Genomic DNA, 20,311 nt, shown 5'->3' with positions numbered 1-20,311 from the left:
TAGGGTTTTATTATATAGGATTAGATGGCTGGGTCACTAGGTTATCTCTAAGGTATCTTGCAACTCAGGCATTCTCATTTCCGTATCACTTCATAGTTGAACCTGATAAGTTTGCTCGTCAAACAACTTATATCTAGTAAGTTATTATCCAAGAAATGTCAACTGGCATCCATATACATAGTTAAAATAGCTGATACTTATTGAGCACCTAGTATGTGCCAGTGTGTTTTATGAGTGTTACCTAATTAAATTCTCACACAATCTTATTATAATCCCCATTTTGCAGGTGAGGAAAGTGAGGCTCAGAGAAGTTAAGTAATTAGCCCAAGAATGCATAGCTAATGGCCAGGCTGGTAGGACTCTGAATTCTGTATACCATTGCCATATTTTCTCTTTCATTCAGCCAAGAAAAATATAAATGTGAATACAACATTGCTTCTGAAAAAAAATTCTATAAATTGGGAAAGCTTGATTTTTCAAGGGACATACATTTGTGTTGGTGTGTGTATGTGTATGTTTCTGGAGACAGAACAGACTTACAGGGCTCTATTGTCACACTGTCATTGTATGCCTCTCTGTGAGTCTGAGCATAGATGCCTGGCTTCCCAGTCCATGCACGTGGGGAACCAGCCGGCCATCAGCTCTGTCAGTCTCATGGTTTTTCAGAGCCAACATGTCTTCAGATCTGCACCAGGTAATCACTAGGGGCCTTTCCAGGTCTGGATTGATCTAATGGTGCATGTCCGCAATTTGATACAAGGTCCAACGTTAGCAGGATAGAAGTTGCTCAGTAAATGGTGACTCTCTACCGGTCTAGTAGTTGCAGCAAAGGAATACTACACATACTACCAGGGCTGTGTTTTTAGTGAATTACATTTTCTCCCTTCTTTGTGGACAGGAAACTTAGGTAGCCTTACAACCATTGCCTTAATTCAGAAGAGTGGCTTTAATATCCGGTGTTTTAAGCTCTCTTGAGTAAATAATTCAGTGCAGATGAAGACACCTTTGGTAACTTTCAAATCACAGTTCCAATGATTAGAACACACAAATAATTCTTTGAGTTGACAATAGGTGGCAGTACAGCCTCAATTTATACCCTATAGTTAACCTTAAACCGACTTTGGTGTCACATTTTATTATCTTATAAGTACATTATCTCTGAAACAAGAATCATTAGATAAAGACACTCACTCACCTAACTGGCTGTATCTTTGGGCTACACACATAGAAATGCTGGAGGGACACCCTGAGGGGACAGAAAGAGGAAACCGGGGGTGGGTTTATAGGAAGCAAATGAAGCTTAAGCTTCGAGGGCCACTCCCAAGGCCCTAGTGCTATAAATTCTGAAAAAGCATAATATTTTGTTTTCTTTTTCTTAAAGAGGGCCACCCAAATTACATAAGCTTCAAGCCCCACAAAGCGTGGATTTGTCTGAAAATAGCCATGTGGCTCTTTTTAACGTAGGAAAGGGTACACAATCTTGCCATTATTAATTTTCTACCCACTTAATCTCCAGGGAGAAGGGTGATCTGGATTTTAGAAGCAAGCCAAATAAAAAGGAAGCAGAGCTTAGCAAAAGGAGCAGGCAATACTCTGCTTATGTCTGAGCCTGAGGAAAAGAAAGTACTTAACTGGAACTCTCTCACTTTTGGCAGCATACTATCTGTGCTAACAAAAAAACAAACACCCCCTCCCCCCCCCCCCCAAAAAAAAAAACAACAACAACAAAAACACCAGAAAAAGGAAAGTACAGGTTATAATTAGCAAATTAATAAGTTATCCTCTGCTAAAACTCCAGACCAGTATGCAGTGTTCAGGAGATTTTATTTTGTCTCCCCCCCCCCCCCCCCAAGAGGTGTTGTTCTTAATAAAAGACCAGTAGTGACTATTCACAAAAGAAACTGTACTTCCATTCACAAATCTTAAATTTCTCACCTGGTAATCAAGCTTAGCCTTTCTTAGGACCACCTATAGCCTACTCATTGGGAGTTCAACTAAAATTTACTCTTTGGAAAAGACAAACTTTCCAATTGGCCTGTCCTTTTGCAAACACTTATGAAGGTTGGTTTTTAGGCAAGGGAGACTTATTTATGTCTCCCTCCATAGGAAACTATTATTCATAATGAAGATATTGCTGCCCACTTGATGGGCCTTTATGTCTATGAGACCTTGGTGTCCTTGAGGGCAGAGTGGGTTTGCTCTCCCCTGTGTACTTCGATGTAGGCATCTAGTAGGAGATCTACAGAGGCCTTCTGAAAGAATGAATGCTAGGTATTGTTTTAAATGTTAACTCAGCATGATTCTAGGTCTATTAATTCTGTGTAATGTTTTGTGAAGATTGTGCTTCAGTAGACAGACTTGTGCAACAAGTTTGCTGTGAGTAGAAGTTTGGTGTCTGACACTAGAGAGGAGCTAGAAAATGCTCCTGGCTGGCCTGCGCATCTGGGGGTGGGTGAGAAGCTGCCCTGAGGCTGAGCTTTGCCTGTGAGAAGACAGCTCAGCCCTCCCGTGGACTTTCTTGCCCTCCCAACCGACTCCTGGAGCCGACTTTGCAAAAATGGCACCTGTTGACTAGGTGCGCAGCTACACTGCCTGCATCTGGGTCAGGAGGAAAAGGACGTCAGCAAACACTTCCTCCTCCTCCTCCTCCCCCCAGGGGAGGTCAGAGGTAATTGGCTGCACCACAACACTCAGCATTTCCTGTTTCAGAATTGTGGGTGAAGCAAGGACCTTCCCTGGACTATCTGTAATAGTCCTCCCCTTTTTCTGGTGGTTGAGTAACAAAACCTACCCAAGCATAGAGAACTGACTTTAGATAGCATGCTGCCTTGTTAGTTTATCCCCCAAATCAGAAGGGCTGCAGGCTTCCTGGGTTCAACATGCTCTGAGGCTAAAGTCATGGAAGTTTCTGCTTTGATAACTCAAATTCAATCATGAGAGGAATTGACTCTCCCTCTACCAACATGTTTCAAGACGAAGTTAGGGAGGTGACATAACACACCAGCATTCATTTCCACTCCCTCCCTTACTCCTTTGTTCCTAATAGAACCCAGTTTTTTAGGTGCTCACTCTGCACAGTGATGTCTTTAGGGTTCCAGCCTCCTGGGAGTAGGTCCAGCGATTGGTTTGGTCCAGAATAAACATAAAGAGAAGTCAGCGAGATGGCTTCTGGGGAAGACTGCCTCACTGCTAAGAGAGAGAGACGGGAGGAGATCGTCTGGAATTATCTCATCTATATGTGATGACCAGAAGTGTAACAGTCACTGACTTCAGCAGCAACTGAACAAACTGATTAAACCAACTTCGTGCACCCCTCTTGTTTTATATGTGGCCATAACTTTTTTAAAAATATATTTTTATTGATTTCCGAGAGGAAGGGAGAGGGAGAGAGAGAGAGACAGAAACACCAATGATGAGAGAGAACCACTGACCGGCTGCCTCCTGCATGCCCCCTACTGGGAACAGAGCCTGCGACCTGGGCATGTGCCCTTGACTGGAATTGAACACAGGACCCCTCAGTCCACAGGCTGGCACTCTATCCACTGAGACAAACTGACTAGGGCTCAATTTCATTTTTAATTAGACTTCTGTGAGTTGGACTTAATGTTACTTGCAGGCAAAAGGATCCTATACTGTAGGCAGGGATTAGATCACAATCAAAATATGAAGAAAGTATACTTTTGCCAGCTTTTAATCACACAGTATATAAGTACCTAGCAGGAAGATGAACTCCATTTGTGTGCCCACCTCCAACAATATAAAACTTAGGACGCACTCATAGTGTGCGTTTGTCTCTGCCCTCTCTCGCTTCATTCAATGGGCACATATATTTTTCTCCAGAAAGAGAAACTATTACAGCAGCTGAAGTGCCCATCAGTAGATAAGTGGATGAAAAAGCTATGGTCCATTTATACAATGGAATACTACCCAGCCATGAAAAGGAAGGAAACCTTACTTTTTCCGACAGCATGGATAGACCTGCAGATATTATGCTGAGTGAAATAAGCCAGTCAGAGAAAGACAAGTACCATATGATTTTACTTATATGTGGAATCTAATGAACAAAATAAAATGATGAACAAACTAGGAACAGATTCACAGATTTGGAGAACAGATTAACAGCTGTCAGAGGGGAGGGGGACGGGGAAGTTGTTTGAAATAGGGGGAGGGATTAAACAAAAATAACAACAACAAAACAACAATTCATAGACAGACCATAGTATGGTGATTACCAGAGGGGCGGGGGGGGGGGGGGTAGGGGGAGGAAGGAGAGGGTAAAGGAGAGATAAATGGTGATGGAAGGAAACTTGACTTGGGGTGATGAACACACAATACAATATACATATGATGTATTACAGAATTATACCCCTGAAAAATATATAATTTTATTAACCAATGTCACCCTAATAAATTCAATGGAAAATTAATAAATTTAAAAAATATTAAAAGTGACAGATTTCTTATGAATTTCTGGTTTACTTTTACAATTTATAAGACTGCAGTGGTTGGAATAAGTTTTCAAGCCCTAGTGGTTTTTCTCTTGCTAGCTTCTCCTCTTGGCTTATTTGTGAGCAGAAGGACAGGTGAGCACTGTGGTTTAGGGTCAGTGGAACAATTACTAAAGTAAAAATAGATTTTCCTCTTTTTAAAAAAATATATTTTTATTGATTTCAGAGAGGAAGAGAGAGAGAGAGAGAGAGAGATAGAAACATCAATGATGAGAGAGAATCATTGATTGGCTGCCTCCTGCATGCCCCCCACTGGGGATCGAGCCCAAAATCTGGGCATATTCCCTGACCGGGAATTGAACTATGACCTCCTGGTTCATAGGTCAATGCTCAATCACTGAGCCACATCGGCCAAGCCTAAAGAAGTTATTTTTTATTTCAGTTCCCTTTGATACTGACTGATATATCTTCATATAAATATTACTTTTATGGTAACTGGAGGAAGACAAAAATAAATTGTTGCCAATAATATAGCTTCACATTTTCTATAATACAGAGACTGTTTTCCAAAATGAAGATGTACATGATTGAGCTCTCTAAATTATGCCCAAACATACCTCTTTAGCTGAAATTACCCTATTGATTTATGTATGTCTCCCTGCCCCTCTAAAGTGTTAGTACTCTATCCTAATTATCTTTTTATCATTGGCATATTGTAGAAATTCCACAAAAGCTTCTATTTCTTCTGTGAAATACTAAAACCTTGATTTTTAGTTCTTTTTCCACTTCATTCGCATTCTTTATTCCAAGTCCATATCTTGCACCAGTATCTTTATCCCCAGCCTTAATTACACTCTTAAGAAATATGTCAACCCTGTATCAGTTAGGATGCTCAATTACAGAGAACATCCAACTCAAAATGACTTAATGAATAGGACATTAATTATGTAACAAGACGAGCACTTCAGAGCTAGGGCAGGTCTGGGATTGGTTCATTCAGATGCTCAACAATATAGTTGAAGACTCAAGTTGCTCTCATATTTCTGCCCTGCTTTCTCCTCTATCTGTTCTCCTTAACATAATACCCATGGCCCCAAGACGGCGGTCACATTCATCACTTGCTGGTGTGACCCTGGCCTGCAGGGAAGAATATTTTTTTCTGTGTCCTTTTTAGAGAAAGACCTTCCACTGGTTCCTTCTGTAGACTTCCTCCCATCTCATCGGCCAAAATTGCCCAGATAAGTAGCACAGAGTACAAACACTTTAGAGAGTCAGGGAGACCTAAATCAATGTGACAGTATCAGCAAGAGAGATATGTTCTGGCATATGTCTAAATCAATTGCTGGTGAGGGGAAGGGGACACCAGGATTAGACTGATCATGGTTGACTGTGGACAAAAGCAGCTTCCTCTGAGACACTTGGAGGGTGGATAGCTAAACAAAATCAGGGTTATCAGCGAAGAAAATGTGGGGGTGTGGAGACAAGCTGGGGGTTTGGGGAAAGGAAATGGGTTTGGGGTAAGTAACTACCAGAGAGTGCTAGAACACTCTTGCTGCCTTGATTGGTTTTCATTTTTTTTAAGTGTAATACAAATTATAATTCTGGAAACAGTTCCCTTTTCTTGGCATAGCCTAGATCCCTCCCTAGTTCTCACTTTATTTTCAATGTTCAGGAAACTTACAAATTTTTTTTCTTAAGATCAATGACAGAACAACCAAGAAATCATAAAATGAAATTGGATTGCTTTCATGTCAAACTCTGTCTAGCTATCTTACTATTTACCTACTTATCTCTAATTTGTTTTTGCAATGGATTTAAAAAATAATTCTGTTTTAAAAAATCAAATTAAAAAAAAAAAGAATTCTGTTAGCCACTTGGAGAAGTCATCAAAGTTTGTTTATAAATGTGTTGTGAGAGAACCAAATTATCTACAATCCTATGTAGGTTTTGAAGACTGATTCCTTATTTCGACTGATTGGAAATTCAGTTGACCCTTGGACAATGTAGGGATTAGGGGGACTGGCCTCTGTGCAGTTGAAAATTCACATATAACTTTTGACTCCCCGAAAACTTAACTACAGTTGGCCCACAGTATCCCTGGGGCGTTGGTTCCAGACCCCCCTTGGATATCAGAATCCATAGATACTTAAGTTCCTTATATAAAGTGACATAGAATAGTGCATACAGTTGGCACTCCGCATCCACAGACTCCCAGGTGCTGATCGAAATTACTATTTTTGACCAGTGGTTGGTTGAATCCATGGATGCAAAACCCATGGGTATGGAGGGCCAACCATATTGAAAAAAATCTGCATATAAGTTTAGACTGTGTTGTTCAAGGGTCCGCTGTATACATGAAGAAATATGTCTTTGGGTTCCTTGAGTTTCCAGCATTCTTGATGGGTTGTTGACATAACTGTGTCTCCACTCTTCACAGAGCTTTGGACATAGTGGATGAAGGACAGGTGGCTCAAGAACACCATGAGTTTACATCACACGGTGGGGAATCCCAGTTCTTTCACTCCACCAGTGAGGTGCCTGGTCCTCTACCTGCAGAGTCCGGATCACTTAAAAAGGTAAGGCTTCATTTTCAACATTTGGCTGCTGGGAATAAACACTTAAAGAAGTAAACACTGAAGTAAAACCTCTGTCTTATTGAAAAACACATTCTTAAAAAAAGTGGTGAAAATATATCATATCAAAGCACCATGATAAGAAATAAGGCATCTGAAGGGATGAGTTTGAATCTTTGCTCTTTGCTGCCTTCAGGTGTTCTTCCTCATTGTCACGGTCACCTTTGCCTGCCTTTTTCCTTTTATATAGGCTGTGCTTTAATTAGAAGCTATACAAAGTAGGATGGCATCAATCATTGGAATTAGTGGTTCTTTCCCATGAAAAGCATTTTTACTACTTCCTATTGTAAGGCATTTAGAGTTGTGGTTATATCAGTGTTATTTCTTCCTTTTGTTGTTGTTAATCCTCACCCGAAGATATTTTTCTGATTGATTTTTTTAGAGAGTGGAAGTGGAAGGGAGGGAGGCTGAGAGAGAGAGAGAGAGAGAGAGAGAGAGAGAGAGAGAGAGAAACATTGATGTGAGAGAGACACCTTGATTGGTTGCTCCTGCACATGTCCCAACTGGGGCTGGGAATCAGATCTGCAACCCAGGTATGTACCCTTGACTGGGAATCAAACCCATGACCCTTTAGTGCAAGAACTGACACTCTAAACCACAGAACTATACTGTCCAGGTCAGTATTTTACTTCTTAATATCTAGATGTTTGCATAGCAAGTTCTGACTTAATTATATTGGTTTAAAAGAAGCATTCTCCCCAAGCTGATGAAAAATAGTAAGAAAAATGGACATGATGAGATTATTAGCTCATATTTTATATTAGAACATGCCAAATTGTGTAGGTAAAATTCAACAGAGAATGCTTCCTAACTCAAAATAGTGTAATATCAATCAGAGAACCAGAAATAATTTTTTATAAAATTAAATTTTATAAAATATTAAAAATAAAAAATTAAATTAAAAAAATTAACCTGGCGTACTGTAATTTATACTTACTGTCAAATTGGTTTTGCATTTTGTATTTCTTTCTATTTAAGAAATAGTTTATAACTAGAAAAACACCTGATAAATGTAGTTATTGGCCCCAGGTAGAGTTTCAAGTTGTTTTCCACATTTTCCTTTAATAACTTAAAATAAAAATAATTCTATGAGTAATATGCCATTAACTATCCTATAATATTCACTGAAGTCCAGGTAACAACTGATGGCAGCATTTAGAGTTGGGGTCAAACTAAATTCCCTGAGAGGGATGGCAATGAGGGGTCTGAGTGCCCTTTCCCTTAGTTTGTAGTCTATGGCTGTATTTTTTTTCACGGTACTGATATCCCATCTAGACATAGTCCCTTAACCCTGGCTTACTCTCCCAGGATGCAGTCAAGGAGCCCTGGAGAGGCCCAAGGCTAAGCCAGAGTCAGTACTATGAGGACTGGTGGGGAGAAGGAGGCCAGTTGATACCAGTGGGAAAGGCACAGGATTGGAGCCAGAAGCAGGTGAACTGGGAACCCAGTGTAGGTGGAGCCAGAGCAGGTAGAAGTAGGGCAGGAACTTGAAGAAGGGAGCAAAAAGAGGCAGAATGTCATTCTAGCTACAGTGTCTCCAAGTGTCACCTGAAATGGGGTCAGCCAGGCACACCTATACCTCGCTTTCCCCTTCAGAGATGGTCAAATACCACAATAGGAAGAGCTGGCTCCAGGGTCCACTTCTGGCTCTGTCTGTTGTCTCCTTTTCCCTCTCTCTCTGCTCTTTCTCCCCCTCCCTCATCCCTCCTTCACACTGGGCTCTCTGGCCTCCAGCTCTCTTGATCATTCTCATTTGCATATTCTACTAGGATTGAGAGAAAGGAAGAGGCTGGAGAACAGACCCCCTCGTCCCTGTTGATGTGTGCTCATCTTTATGTCTGTTGAGATCATGGCTGAGAGGTCTACCTGGACCATTCTCAGAAGTGCAAGACTCCCCTACACCACCAGCCCGGCCAGTATTTTTGGGAAACAAATGTTAACTCCTCTTAGATTCTGGGTAGTTCATACCTACTGTGAGTGCCAGGGTAGCTCCCATACCTTCAAAAGCACCCTTCTCTTAGTCCACTCTCCGCATGAGCCTGTCCTTTCCTGTGAGATTCAGCAGATTTACTAGGCAGTTATATCAGGAACACCCTTTGATGCTTTCCCATTTAGAAGGTCATAAATTCTTCTTAAGATTCCTAAGTCGATCTAGCCTCAAAGTTATATCTATTTATTCAAATGAATGTTTAAATTTGTATTTGCATTAAAGTTAAGCAATTTGCCTTTCCTCGGACAACCAGAATTTATTCACTCTCTACATTTGTTCTGTACATTTTATGTTGTTATATTTGTTTAACATGTTGTTAAAATTCCTCTGACATTCCTTAAAGCTGACACATTATCCAAAACATCTCAGAGCTGTTTCTACCACAACCACCTTTGCCAGTTTTTTCATTGCCCAGTTAATCTTGTAATTGTCAAGGTGGAGCATTTTCCAAATTCCTGCCTGGATATTCTAGTTTAGTCAATAAGAATAACAATTCAGTTTGACAAGCATTTGTTGAAGTAGCAAAGAGAAAAAACATAAACAAAACATTTTTCTAACACTTTCATTTTCCATGTTTCCTAGGTGGTTGGCCACCTGGAGAGGTGATGTGCCTCTATTTCCCTTCCCACTTCTATCATTTCTCCCTTTTTTCTCTCTCTATAGCTTCTGCTCCACACAGGTCCACTGACTATCCAATTCCCAGCCTTACACCAGACCAAGTTCAAAACATGAACTACTTAAGAGGCCTCAGACTCATTCACCACCACCCCAACTCCTGCCTCATCTCAAGGGGCATAGTGTTGTGTCTTCTCCACTGTTGGGCTGGCCTAGGACACAGAACATGAACATTGGTCACTGAGCTTGCCAGTTGTCTCAGGTCACCAGGCTGCTGATCTCACCAAGGACAGTTCTAAAAGCATCAGGCAAGAAGTAGGACCTTCCAAATCCTGAAGTGTAACCCCCAACCCTAGCCCAGACACTGAGGCATTATTTACTAACTGAGGTTGGACCTTCCCAATAGTGACTTCCCTAAAGGACTTACTATTATTATCCATCCATTTCAACTCTACATTGCACCTTCCTGGTGGTACTTTATCTTAAATTGTTGGTACCATGTGATACTGTGCTTAGAGACTGCTGAGCCCTTGGATGTATCTTTTTGCAAATCTCTGCTTTGATCATTAGTCAGATCTCACCGTGATTTCCCACACACTCCCCATAGCCCCCTCCTGCCCAGGACCTGTCCTATTCACACAGGTAGGTTTACCATCAAGCTTCAATTACTGAGCCTTTTCTAGACCATCTGCATGGCAGGACTCTCTATGCTCTATCAGTGCTGATCTAAGACTAAACTCTTAGGGAGGGGGAAAGTGTATAGCATGTTATGTTTTGTGTAAAAGTAGAGTATTAGAAAACATGTATCTTTGTAAATGCATTAAGAAACTATAAAAGAATACAGGGAAAACTAACAACAATTACTTGGTAAAGCAGGACGTGAGCAGATAGGGAACACAGGAGGGAGAGAGACTTTTTACTATGCACTTTTTCTACTTTTTTATATTTTGAATTTTGAGCCATGTGAAGATATTACCTAGTCAACATTTTTTTGAAGATGGAGGAATGCATAGATATGATTTAAGGTCTGTTGTGATTAAAGTTAAATTGAAATGGGTTAGGTATGCTCGTGTAATTTTTTTATGATTCTCTGATTTGCTGTAAACTATGTCAGTCCTGATTGCATTGCCTGAGGGGCTTCTACTGTTCCCAGGTTTTCTTAACATATCCATCTACTGCCTTCACTTATTCTCTTTCCCATGCCCAAAGCATCTTTCCACTTTTTGTCTACCTGCAAATTTCTACTCATTCTTTGCTCAAACTGCTCTTTCTTTGTGAACTCAAAAAGTTCTTCATGTTACTTTTTGTGCTGCTACTTGCCTTGGATGTCCCTTGAGCTCAACACTTCCCATATTGATTTCCAAATCTCCTTCCTCAATAGACTAGAAGGTCCTAAGAGTCAAACTGCATTTCTATGACTGGAACATTAACAAATTTTGCATGAATGAAATGCTGTATATTTTCAGTAAAAACAAAAAATAGTAGGAAGCAATGCTGTTACTAATGTGCAGCATTTCAGCTATCATGTGAGTTTAATGTTTTTTTAGGCTTTCAAAAGTAGATGAGGGCCGAAACCGGTTTGGCTCAGTGGATAGAGCGTCAGCCTGCAGACTGAAAGGTCCCAGGTTCGATTCTGGTCAAGGGCATGTACCTTGGTTGTGGGCACATCCCCAGTAGGGGGAGTGCAGGAGGCAGCTGATCGATGTTTCTCTCTCATCGATGTTTCTAACTCTCTATCCCTCTCCCTTCCTCTCTGTAAAAAATCAATAAAATATATTTAAAAAAAAAAAGTAGATCAGGAAAGCTCACCAAATACATATATACAGGGGTTGCAAAAGTAGGTTTACAGTTGTAATACAAAAGATACAATAATTAATAAATAATAATACAAGAATAAGTTCTGAGCTTTGCGTACTCAACAACTATAAGCCATGTGTGGGCAGCAGAAAGAGCACGTGGCAGTTTTCCAGAGTATGACTACCCTTCTACTCCAGCGCCTGTGCTGTCAAGTTGCATGGCGGCTAGGGGGACAGTTCTTTGTCTCCAAGAAAGCCTAGTATTATTGGATTCAGCAAGAGGTGTCATTCCTACATATGAGATTTCACAAGTTGGGCATTCTATAGGCTGGAGAATATTGCTTTAATATCTGAAGTATGGCATTATAAGCAACAGGATATGGTATACCAGTTGTTTTTCTCATAAGTGTAGGTCTGGCCTTGTAAGAGAAAGATTGATTGCCTCTGTATAGCTAGCTTTGGAAAAATTCATGTTCTCTGTGTTAACGTAAAAACCATTGAAACCTGTAAAGAATTTTTGTGAGTTTATTTGAGCCAAACTGTCAACATATGCCAGGAAGCAGAACCTCAATGAATTGAGATAATGCTCCGGAGAATGGTGGAGTTACATTTGTATTTATACATTTGCAATCAAAGGAGGGACGTAGGTGGGTTACATGAAATTCATTGGTGATAGATTAAGGAGGAGGGATAAAGCAAAGCAGGGGAAACCCCTGGGATTGGATAAAAAGTAAAATGATGGACACATACTTAGGTGGGTGCAGGATCAATTAACATGATAATGAAGGAATTTGTGGTATCTGTCCTGGCGCCCAGCACATTTGGTTGTGCCCCAGGGGCTCCAGAAAAAGGGAAGTTACAAGTTATCCAGACATTTCAAGGGTATGTTATCATAGATGCAAAAAGACAGATAGGCTCAGTTAAGGTAAAGGTTGACCTTGTCAGTGAAGATACTGGCCTAGGACGTAACTGCCCACCATAACTGCTTTTAGTTAAAGTTTAATTTCAGACCATCCTTTGTGGTTACTTTAGGAAGTCTTCCCTGAGCTTGTCAGGTCAGCATGTGGCCCCTTTCGTCCACATCTGTATCTATTTGTGATACTTTGCATTTGAAGGTATCGTCATTACAGGCATGTAGCAGGAAATCAATGAGTGATTTGTTTTTCTTTCCACCCCAAGTTCTTGTGTTGTCTTTCTTTGAGGTAGTGACTGTGGGTCCTGTTTATTTACATAAGTATAAATAAACATATAAATATATGTCAGCCAGTCCAATTTCCTGTATTAACCCAAACTAGAAGGCTTGTCTGTGGTAGGGTTTTGTAAGTTTTTAAAAAAGTGTAGTAATATATTTGTTAGTTTCTCTTCCAAATATTATTTGCTTGATGCAAAAATTTCCAACAGTCCTAAACCATACAAAATACAGGCTTACATCTTCTCTTCACCTTTGAAGATAATTAGTTTGGTATCTGTTCTTTCAGACTTTTTTTCTTGTGCATTTACATAAACAGAGTCCATTTATGCTGCCAAAGGGATCATACAATGCCTATATATATAATTCTTTAACTTGTTTATTTACTAAACAATTTTTGTGATTATCTTTCCAAGTCAGTATCTATAAATATACCTCTTTTGATTTGCTGCTTAGAATTTCAAATGTATAATGTGATGAGTGTACCTTCATATAGTTTACCAATCTCTGTGGACATTTAAGTTGTTTCCAACTTCTTTCTTTTATAAAGGATGCTATCTTTATGGGGGTTTGGGGGTCAATATTTCGTGGGATAAATTCCCTAGAAATTGAATTAACTGAATCAAAAGCACATTTATTTTTAAGTGTTATAGATACTTTCAAATTGCCCATTAAAATGTTTTATCAACCTAAGATCCCCCAAAAAAGCGAATAAGTGTGCCTATTTTCTTCCCACTTTATGAATATTGTACATAATCTTTTTCATTTTGCCAATCCCTTGGTATGTCATTGTTTAAATTTGCAGTTCTTCAATTAAGAGTGAGGTTGAACTCTTTATGTTTATTGGCCATTTTCTTCAGTGAATTACCTTTTCTTTGCTTGTTTTTGTATTGGGTTGCTTTATCTTATTGAAGATATTGTGATAAAGTGATAATCATTGGTATTCATAATTGATAAAAAATGTGTTTTTATATGGGACATTTTTTCTTTCTATTCTTTTTCTTTTTAAATAACTTAGTGTTCTGGTATTCAAGCAGGGTTTAAATTTGTTGTGTGGTTGTGTGTTGGGGTGAGGAACTGTTAAGTAGTGAAAAACCAAAATGCTTCTCTACTCTCACTAGAGGGGAGTGTCAGAGGAGATGGGGACTTTTGAAGTCATTTTTTTGGTCACTCATGCAATGGAATTAAAGGAAGTCTCAGAAGGGTAACTGAAATGCCCTTTCCCCTCACCTACCCCAGTTCCTGCGTATCTTTCAGTCCCTTTGTTCAAATGAATTTCTTGCACTTACTATTAAACATATTTACAACAGTCTTAGACTCAAAGCATCCCAGACTGAAAACATTTCAATGAAGGCCTTTGAGATTCTGTTTCCAGCTCTAGTCAAGAGAGATCCATTTCTTTAAGGAATGCCTGGGCGGGATCATCCTGACCAGCATGCCTGTCTGTCTGTGAGGGATCACCTATGATGGGGAAGCTCAGAGCATCTACAAAGCTCTTCCTAAGTAGTAATTACTGTTCTTGTTCTTTGACATCCTTATATTTCAAGCTGAATTCCTACCAGCTAACACAGTACAGGGGGGAATTAAAGCTCTTGTGACATCATCCCCATAATAAAGAGGAGGTTGGCCAGTGATCCTCATTTGTTTTCCTGAAGACATCAAGAGAGGATCATATCCTCCTTTTGGCTGGAGAGATGAGAAATGAGGGGCTTGTTTTCCTTTGAATCAATGAAGGGTTTTTCCTAATTATAATAGAATATTGGTTTTGGTAAAACCCCTCATTAGGGATCCCTTCATTGCCAAGAACAAAGACCTCTGACTGGACTCTGATGACATCTGAGCCAATTGGAACCGTGTCTGGTTGCATATGTAGCTCTGGACACTCCAGTCCTTCTGCAATAGTTATTTTTCTGTCCTGAGGAAAATCCGAAGACTTGTCCAGCGCAGAACCTCGATGGGGGGTCAAACCTGCTGCAGGTGTGGCTGTGGCAGGTGTCATTGCTGTGCCAACAACCGCAGCAGGAGTGTTGACTCTCGGAATAGGTGTCCTGACTCCCGGAATAGAAATGAAAATTCCAGAAACAGGTACCATGACCGGGATTTTGAGGTAAGTCCTTGCTGAGAGAATCCTTCTGAGTCATTGACTTGCCCGATGTCTCTTTAATAATATTTGAGTAAGAGGCACATGATTGTGAATCAGTATCTGTTACTATTATGCAGGGCGAATGCCATGTTAGTAAAGTATTCTGGCACTATTTATGAATATAGTCACTTAGATACCTTTTTTTTCCTGAGTATTAAATGGGGTTTTTTTGTTGTTAGTTTTTTTGGGGTTTTTTTATTTGTTTTTGCAATTGGTCAGAGCTTAACTAACAAAGTAAATGCCAGTGAAGGTAGCTCCTGCTGGGTACTGTGGAGCCAAGGGATTCTCTGTGGCTGCAACAGGAAGAAAGGGATAAATGGGCAGGTGGAAGGGCAGAAACTCAGGCTCCTGAGCTTGAGGCCATGTCTTCACTCAGAGAAGCTCACTGGTTTCTCTTTTCTACTTCTGGCTGAACTGTGTATAATTTCTTTTGAAGACAAGTTTTACTGCTGAAAATAATCATGAAAACAACCAGACAAGATTTCATACAATGCTAGTTTCTATAACTTTACGTAATATTTCATTAATCTCATTATCATATTGCCTTTAAAAAGAAACTTTATCATATTGCTCTCATTAACTTACTATTTATATGTGCACCGATCCCCTCTCCCTGACCCTCCCCCACCAATGCAGGCTTTTTCTTTCTATTTTTTACCTAGCCAACTTATCTATTACATCTTTAAACCTGAAGAAGCTGCTTGTCCCTGTTGAATTTCCTTTAGTGTGTAGAATCACTCTTCACAATAATGAATTGTTTTAAAATTTATTCCTAGTTTTCTAAGCATTAGAAACCTTGAATATCTAGTTTCATCAATAAATCTGATGAGGATATTCTTGATCACTTCCTTCTGGTCATTTATAAAGTCACTGAGTAGAATGATATTTAAGTTGGAATTATTGAATGGGGGAGGGTAGTTGAATAAACTGATATTCTGACCTTCCTATTTTGCTAGCTGATTTTGGGATGCGTTGTCTTTTCTACTTTCTTTTTTTAAGAACAATACTCAAAACAACAAATATTTTCAAGGTTCTGAGTAAATATGCATTGACTGTCCTCTAACGTACTAAATGAAGCATCACATACTTTGAAGAATAAATAGTAATGAAAGAATGAGTAGGTGGGTTACAGGATAAAAGGAAGTACTAGAAGGTCAAAATACACAAAATAAGGGAAGGAATTCAGATACCAATGTGCTCAGCATTCATTCAGAGCACATTAAGAGTCCCCAGTGCTTCTGCAGTTTTAATGCAAACATTCTGCCAGTGGCTTATCCTTTATTCCTTATGTTTGGTACATGTACTGCTTATTTATTCATTTCATGTTTGCTAATGAGGTACCTTGGGAGTTCCTCTTTTCAGCAAAAATAGAAGAGAGTGAAAGGAGGATTATGGGAAGTGCACTAAATCACACAAAGTACCAACTTACTCAAAAACAAGCCTAAAGAAAATGACTAACTTTATTTAAGACTGAAAAGTAAGATACCCTGTGTCAATTTCCTTTGATATTATATTGTTATTCAATCTTATAATTAAGAAAGGCATCAGAATCAAGGTAATATGTGAACATATAAGAGGATAAATTAACCAAAGTGGAATATGTTTGGTTAGAATGATACAAAAGGGAGCCTTAGGAAGTAGAATTTTTTCAGGAATCAGTGTGGGGTAGGATTCAATTTTTATTTTTATTTTTAATCCTCACCCAAGGATATTGATTTGAGAAAGAGAGAGAAACATCGATTGGTTGCCTCCCATAGGCTCCCCGACTGGGGACCATCCCGCAATCCAGGTTTGTGCCCTGACCTGGAATTGAAGTTGCAACCCTTTGGTGCATGGGATGTCGCTCCAACCAACTGAGCCACCTGGCCAGGGCAGGATTCAATTTTTAAATGCAGACAAATAATTTGTAAGGTCTTGAGCAAAGAAGCATTCATGATGAATGAAATATTTCAGAGGCAGTAGCATTGATAATTCTGGTGTAATGGAAGGTGGTTGGGTATAGGGAAATATAAAGCTATGAATGCAGACAGAGTGGAGCCTCAGACTGCCCAAAAGGCTATTAAAACAGCACAGGCTTGGGGTGCTGATCACATAATACAGTACACAGATGGTGTATATAGAATTGTACCCCTGAAACTATATAATTTTATTAACCAATGTCTCCCCAGTAAAAAGAAAAACAATAGGGCTTGTGTAAGGTCAAGGCTGTATGGTGGGCTGAAGGCAAAAGATCTGACGATAGATGACATGTAAGGGGAAAGGGATGGAATGAAAATATTTTAAAGATTTTAGTTTAGGAAGCTAGAAAAATGGTGTTCCTGGTGACAAATGAAATTTTCCCAAAGGAAAATTTGATTTCTTCTTTTTAGAAAATGTTGACTTTGAAGTCGTAACTTGAAAACTGGATAGAAAGTTTTAGATTGACAGAGAGAACCAAATGGAGAAATAGATTTGCGATCTCATCAGAACGAATTAGAATCTAAAACTTTCAGAGTGTTTATTTTTTCCTTTTTTTGTAAATTGATATCAAAACTCCTTTGTCCACCAAATCTGACCTGAACTCTCATGAGGCAATTTACTATCTTTAATTTTCTCTCTCAGCGTGAACTGTCATACATATTTGCTATAGAAATATTAATGTAGCATGGTATATCCTATTACCTTTCCAAAATCTGAAAATTGTTACTTTTAAATTCTTACTTTTTTATGGCTCCAGTGGCTTTCCTGAAGGTTTGTGGGCCTATAGTAAGTTTAGATAAAGAGTGCCAGTGGGAGGTCTTACAAAGTCGTACATAATGGACAGTGTCAGTGAGTGGTTGAATACACAATGAGGGGGGTTGAATTACAATGAATGATTAAACTTGAAAAGAAAGATATTATCATTCACACAGGTAGAAGGTAAAAATATAAAAATTCAATAAATAGGTAAGTTGACAAGGATAGTGGATTTGGCAAAAAGAAAGGATTGAGTTCCTACAGTTCTTGAAGGTTGTGGGAGTAGAGAGATGAGCACTGAAACCAGAGAGGGGGTGCAGCTGGAGGAGAGGCAGAGACTGGAGCGGGGGTTTAGAGGCAGCCCCCCTTTGACAGAGGGAAAGGCTGTTCATTAAGATGGGAAAACAAGGCAATTTTAGAAGAAGCAGAAAAGAGGAGAAAGGACAATGCTAGGAACACTTCAGAAGGAGGGAATAATTTAGAAGTAAAACCTGGTTGAGTGGAGAGGAGAGACACATTCTCAAACCAAGGGGAAGTGTCAGAATGAGAACTTGACACTCTTCTTTGTAGAGAAAGAAACACAGTTACTCCTCCCCATAAAAATGGGCCACGGGGAGAATTGGTGTTTGAGAAGAGTGGAGTTTTGGAGTAAGCACTGACAAAAGTATGGTAGAAATTCACCAGGAAACAGATGGCTGTTGAAAAGGACCAGATGAAGAAAGAAGGAAGGAAGGACAGGAAGGAAGGAAGGAAGGAAGGAAGGAAGGAAGGAAGGAAGAAAGGAAGGAAGGAAGGAAGGAAGGAAGGAAGGAAGGAAGGAAGGAAGGAAGGAGAAAAGAGAAGAGAAGAGGAGAGAAGAGAAAAAAAGAAAAGAAAAGAAAAGAAAAGAAAAAAGTTAAACACCATAAATCTGTAATCCAGATGTGTGCAAAGTGTGTTTGGCCAGGACTCTCATCCTTACTTTTGTTCAATGTGATCTAAAATTTCCCAGCCCACAAAAATGGGATATTATTTTACTCTCCTAGCAGGCATGTAGACGTGGCACATAAAATGAGGCACACAAGCCCAGCCGGCATGGCTCAGTGGTTGAGCGTCAACCTATGAACCAGGAGGTCATGGTTTGATTCCAGGTCAGGGCATATGCCTGGGTTGTAGGCTCAATCCCCAGTGTGGTGCGTACAGAAGGCAGCCCATCAATGACTCTCTCTCATCATTAACGTTTCTGTCTCTCCCTCCCCCTTCCTCTTTGAAATTAATAATAATAAAAAAAGATGCACACAAATCATCATTTGCTATTAGTTTTCCCAATAATGAGCAGGTAGTTTCCCCGGACTATTGAAGCTCAAAACTGCTACACGGCAACAGACTCTTAAGGGCCTGCCTCCACCACTTCTTTTGTGCTCTTACCCTATGACTTTGCATAGAGCAGCAGAGTTCATCTTTTAAAGATATAAATCAGACGCTACTAATTCTCTGCTTGTAACTCTCCAATGGCTTCCCATCACACAAGAGAAATCTCCAATTGTTATGCGGGTCCACAGGTCCTTTGTGAACTGGCCCTTGTCCCTACCTAACTCACCACCTGCCTCCTGCTCTGCCCCAGCCTCACTGAGCAGTTACTTGAACATGCCAACTCTTTCTTGCCTAAGATTTGGCACTACCCATATGCTAGGGTGAAATGCACTTCCCCAGTCCTCAAGGGACTGATTCCTTCATGTCCTTCACATCTTAGCTTTAATTTCACCTCTTCAGAAAGGCCACTCAGTCATGATCACCTCAACCTACATGAATTATCTTCATGCTACATATTACTATATATTTTCTGCTTCTTTGTTTGTTTATTGTGTTTTTCTTCCTTGCAGTGTAAACTCCATGAAGCAGAGATTTTTGTCTCTTGTTCTCTGTTGTATCCCCATTCCTAGTACAAACTCTGCCACATATTAGGTGTTCAATAAGTGTTTGTTGTCCCGACCTGCGTGGCTCAGTGATTGAGTGTCAATCAATGAACCACGAGGTCAGAGTTTGATTCCCGGTCAGGGCGAATGCCCAGGTTGCGGGCTGGATCCTCAGTGGGGGGCATGTAGGAGGCAGCCGATCAACGATTCTCTCTCATCATTGATGATTCTTTCTCTCCCTTCCTCTCTGAAATAAAAATAATAATAAAAAATGTTTGTTGAGTGAATAAATGAATGTTCCTCTGTACCTTTTACTTTCAACTTAATTTCCTTAACTATTTTATTTCTCAATGACAGCTTAATACTTTGTAGGTATTCAGCAGCTTGCCAACTTTCTTAATTTGGTTTGATTTATTAATTTCAACTTGATCCAGTAAGTATAGAACATTGCTCTCTATTCTACAGTTTTGTAATTGTTGGGATTAACCATTCCTACACTGTTTCCTAAGCAGCCAAGTCCAAAACCTGCTTGTTTCCTTATGCCACAAACTTCCCATCCACTGTCCCAATTACTGGCATTAAAAGAAAAAAATTTTACATAACAGAGAGTCAGTATTTTTTGGTTAGGAACCAGTTTTGTAACAAACGGCTTAGGCATCTCCACCTCAAGGCCCATGGAGCCTCCCTGTATAAACAGTACTAGTAAGCTGTCACTCACGCTGGTGGGGAAGGTGCAGCACCCCTGCTGAGCACCAGGCTGCCAGGCCCAGTCCTGGATTTTCCTCAGGGACAGGGAGCTTCCCTTTGGTTCCCAGGGTGTTGGTGTAGTCACTCCTTTCCAGCCTGTCCAGCTCAGCCTGGTTAACACAATACCCTGTAACACACAT

General features: G+C 39.9%; 1 protein-coding gene across 5 annotated transcripts in view; it reads left to right on the top strand.

The window, feature by feature from the left end:
• The window catches only part of CRYBG1 (crystallin beta-gamma domain containing 1), a 195,978-nt gene that overhangs the window by 67,599 nt on the left and 108,068 nt on the right, over positions 1-20,311 (top strand). For all 5 annotated transcript variants that reach the window (XR_004968709.1, XM_036316254.1, XM_036316252.1 and 2 more), the window contains exon 2: positions 6,886-7,024. Coding sequence is in view for 4 of the 5 variants with exons in the window: in XM_036316254.1 (XP_036172147.1) it covers positions 6,886-7,024 (139 nt within the window). In the remaining variant the exon portion in view is untranslated. The remainder of the gene's footprint in view (positions 1-6,885; positions 7,025-20,311) is intronic.

Source organism: Myotis myotis, unplaced genomic scaffold (genome assembly GCF_014108235.1).
Source record: "Myotis myotis isolate mMyoMyo1 unplaced genomic scaffold, mMyoMyo1.p scaffold_m19_p_7, whole genome shotgun sequence".
Taxonomy (NCBI): Eukaryota; Metazoa; Chordata; class Mammalia; order Chiroptera; family Vespertilionidae; genus Myotis; species Myotis myotis.
Note: the sequence above shows the minus strand (reverse complement) of the source record. Positions and strands in the feature narration are given on the sequence as shown.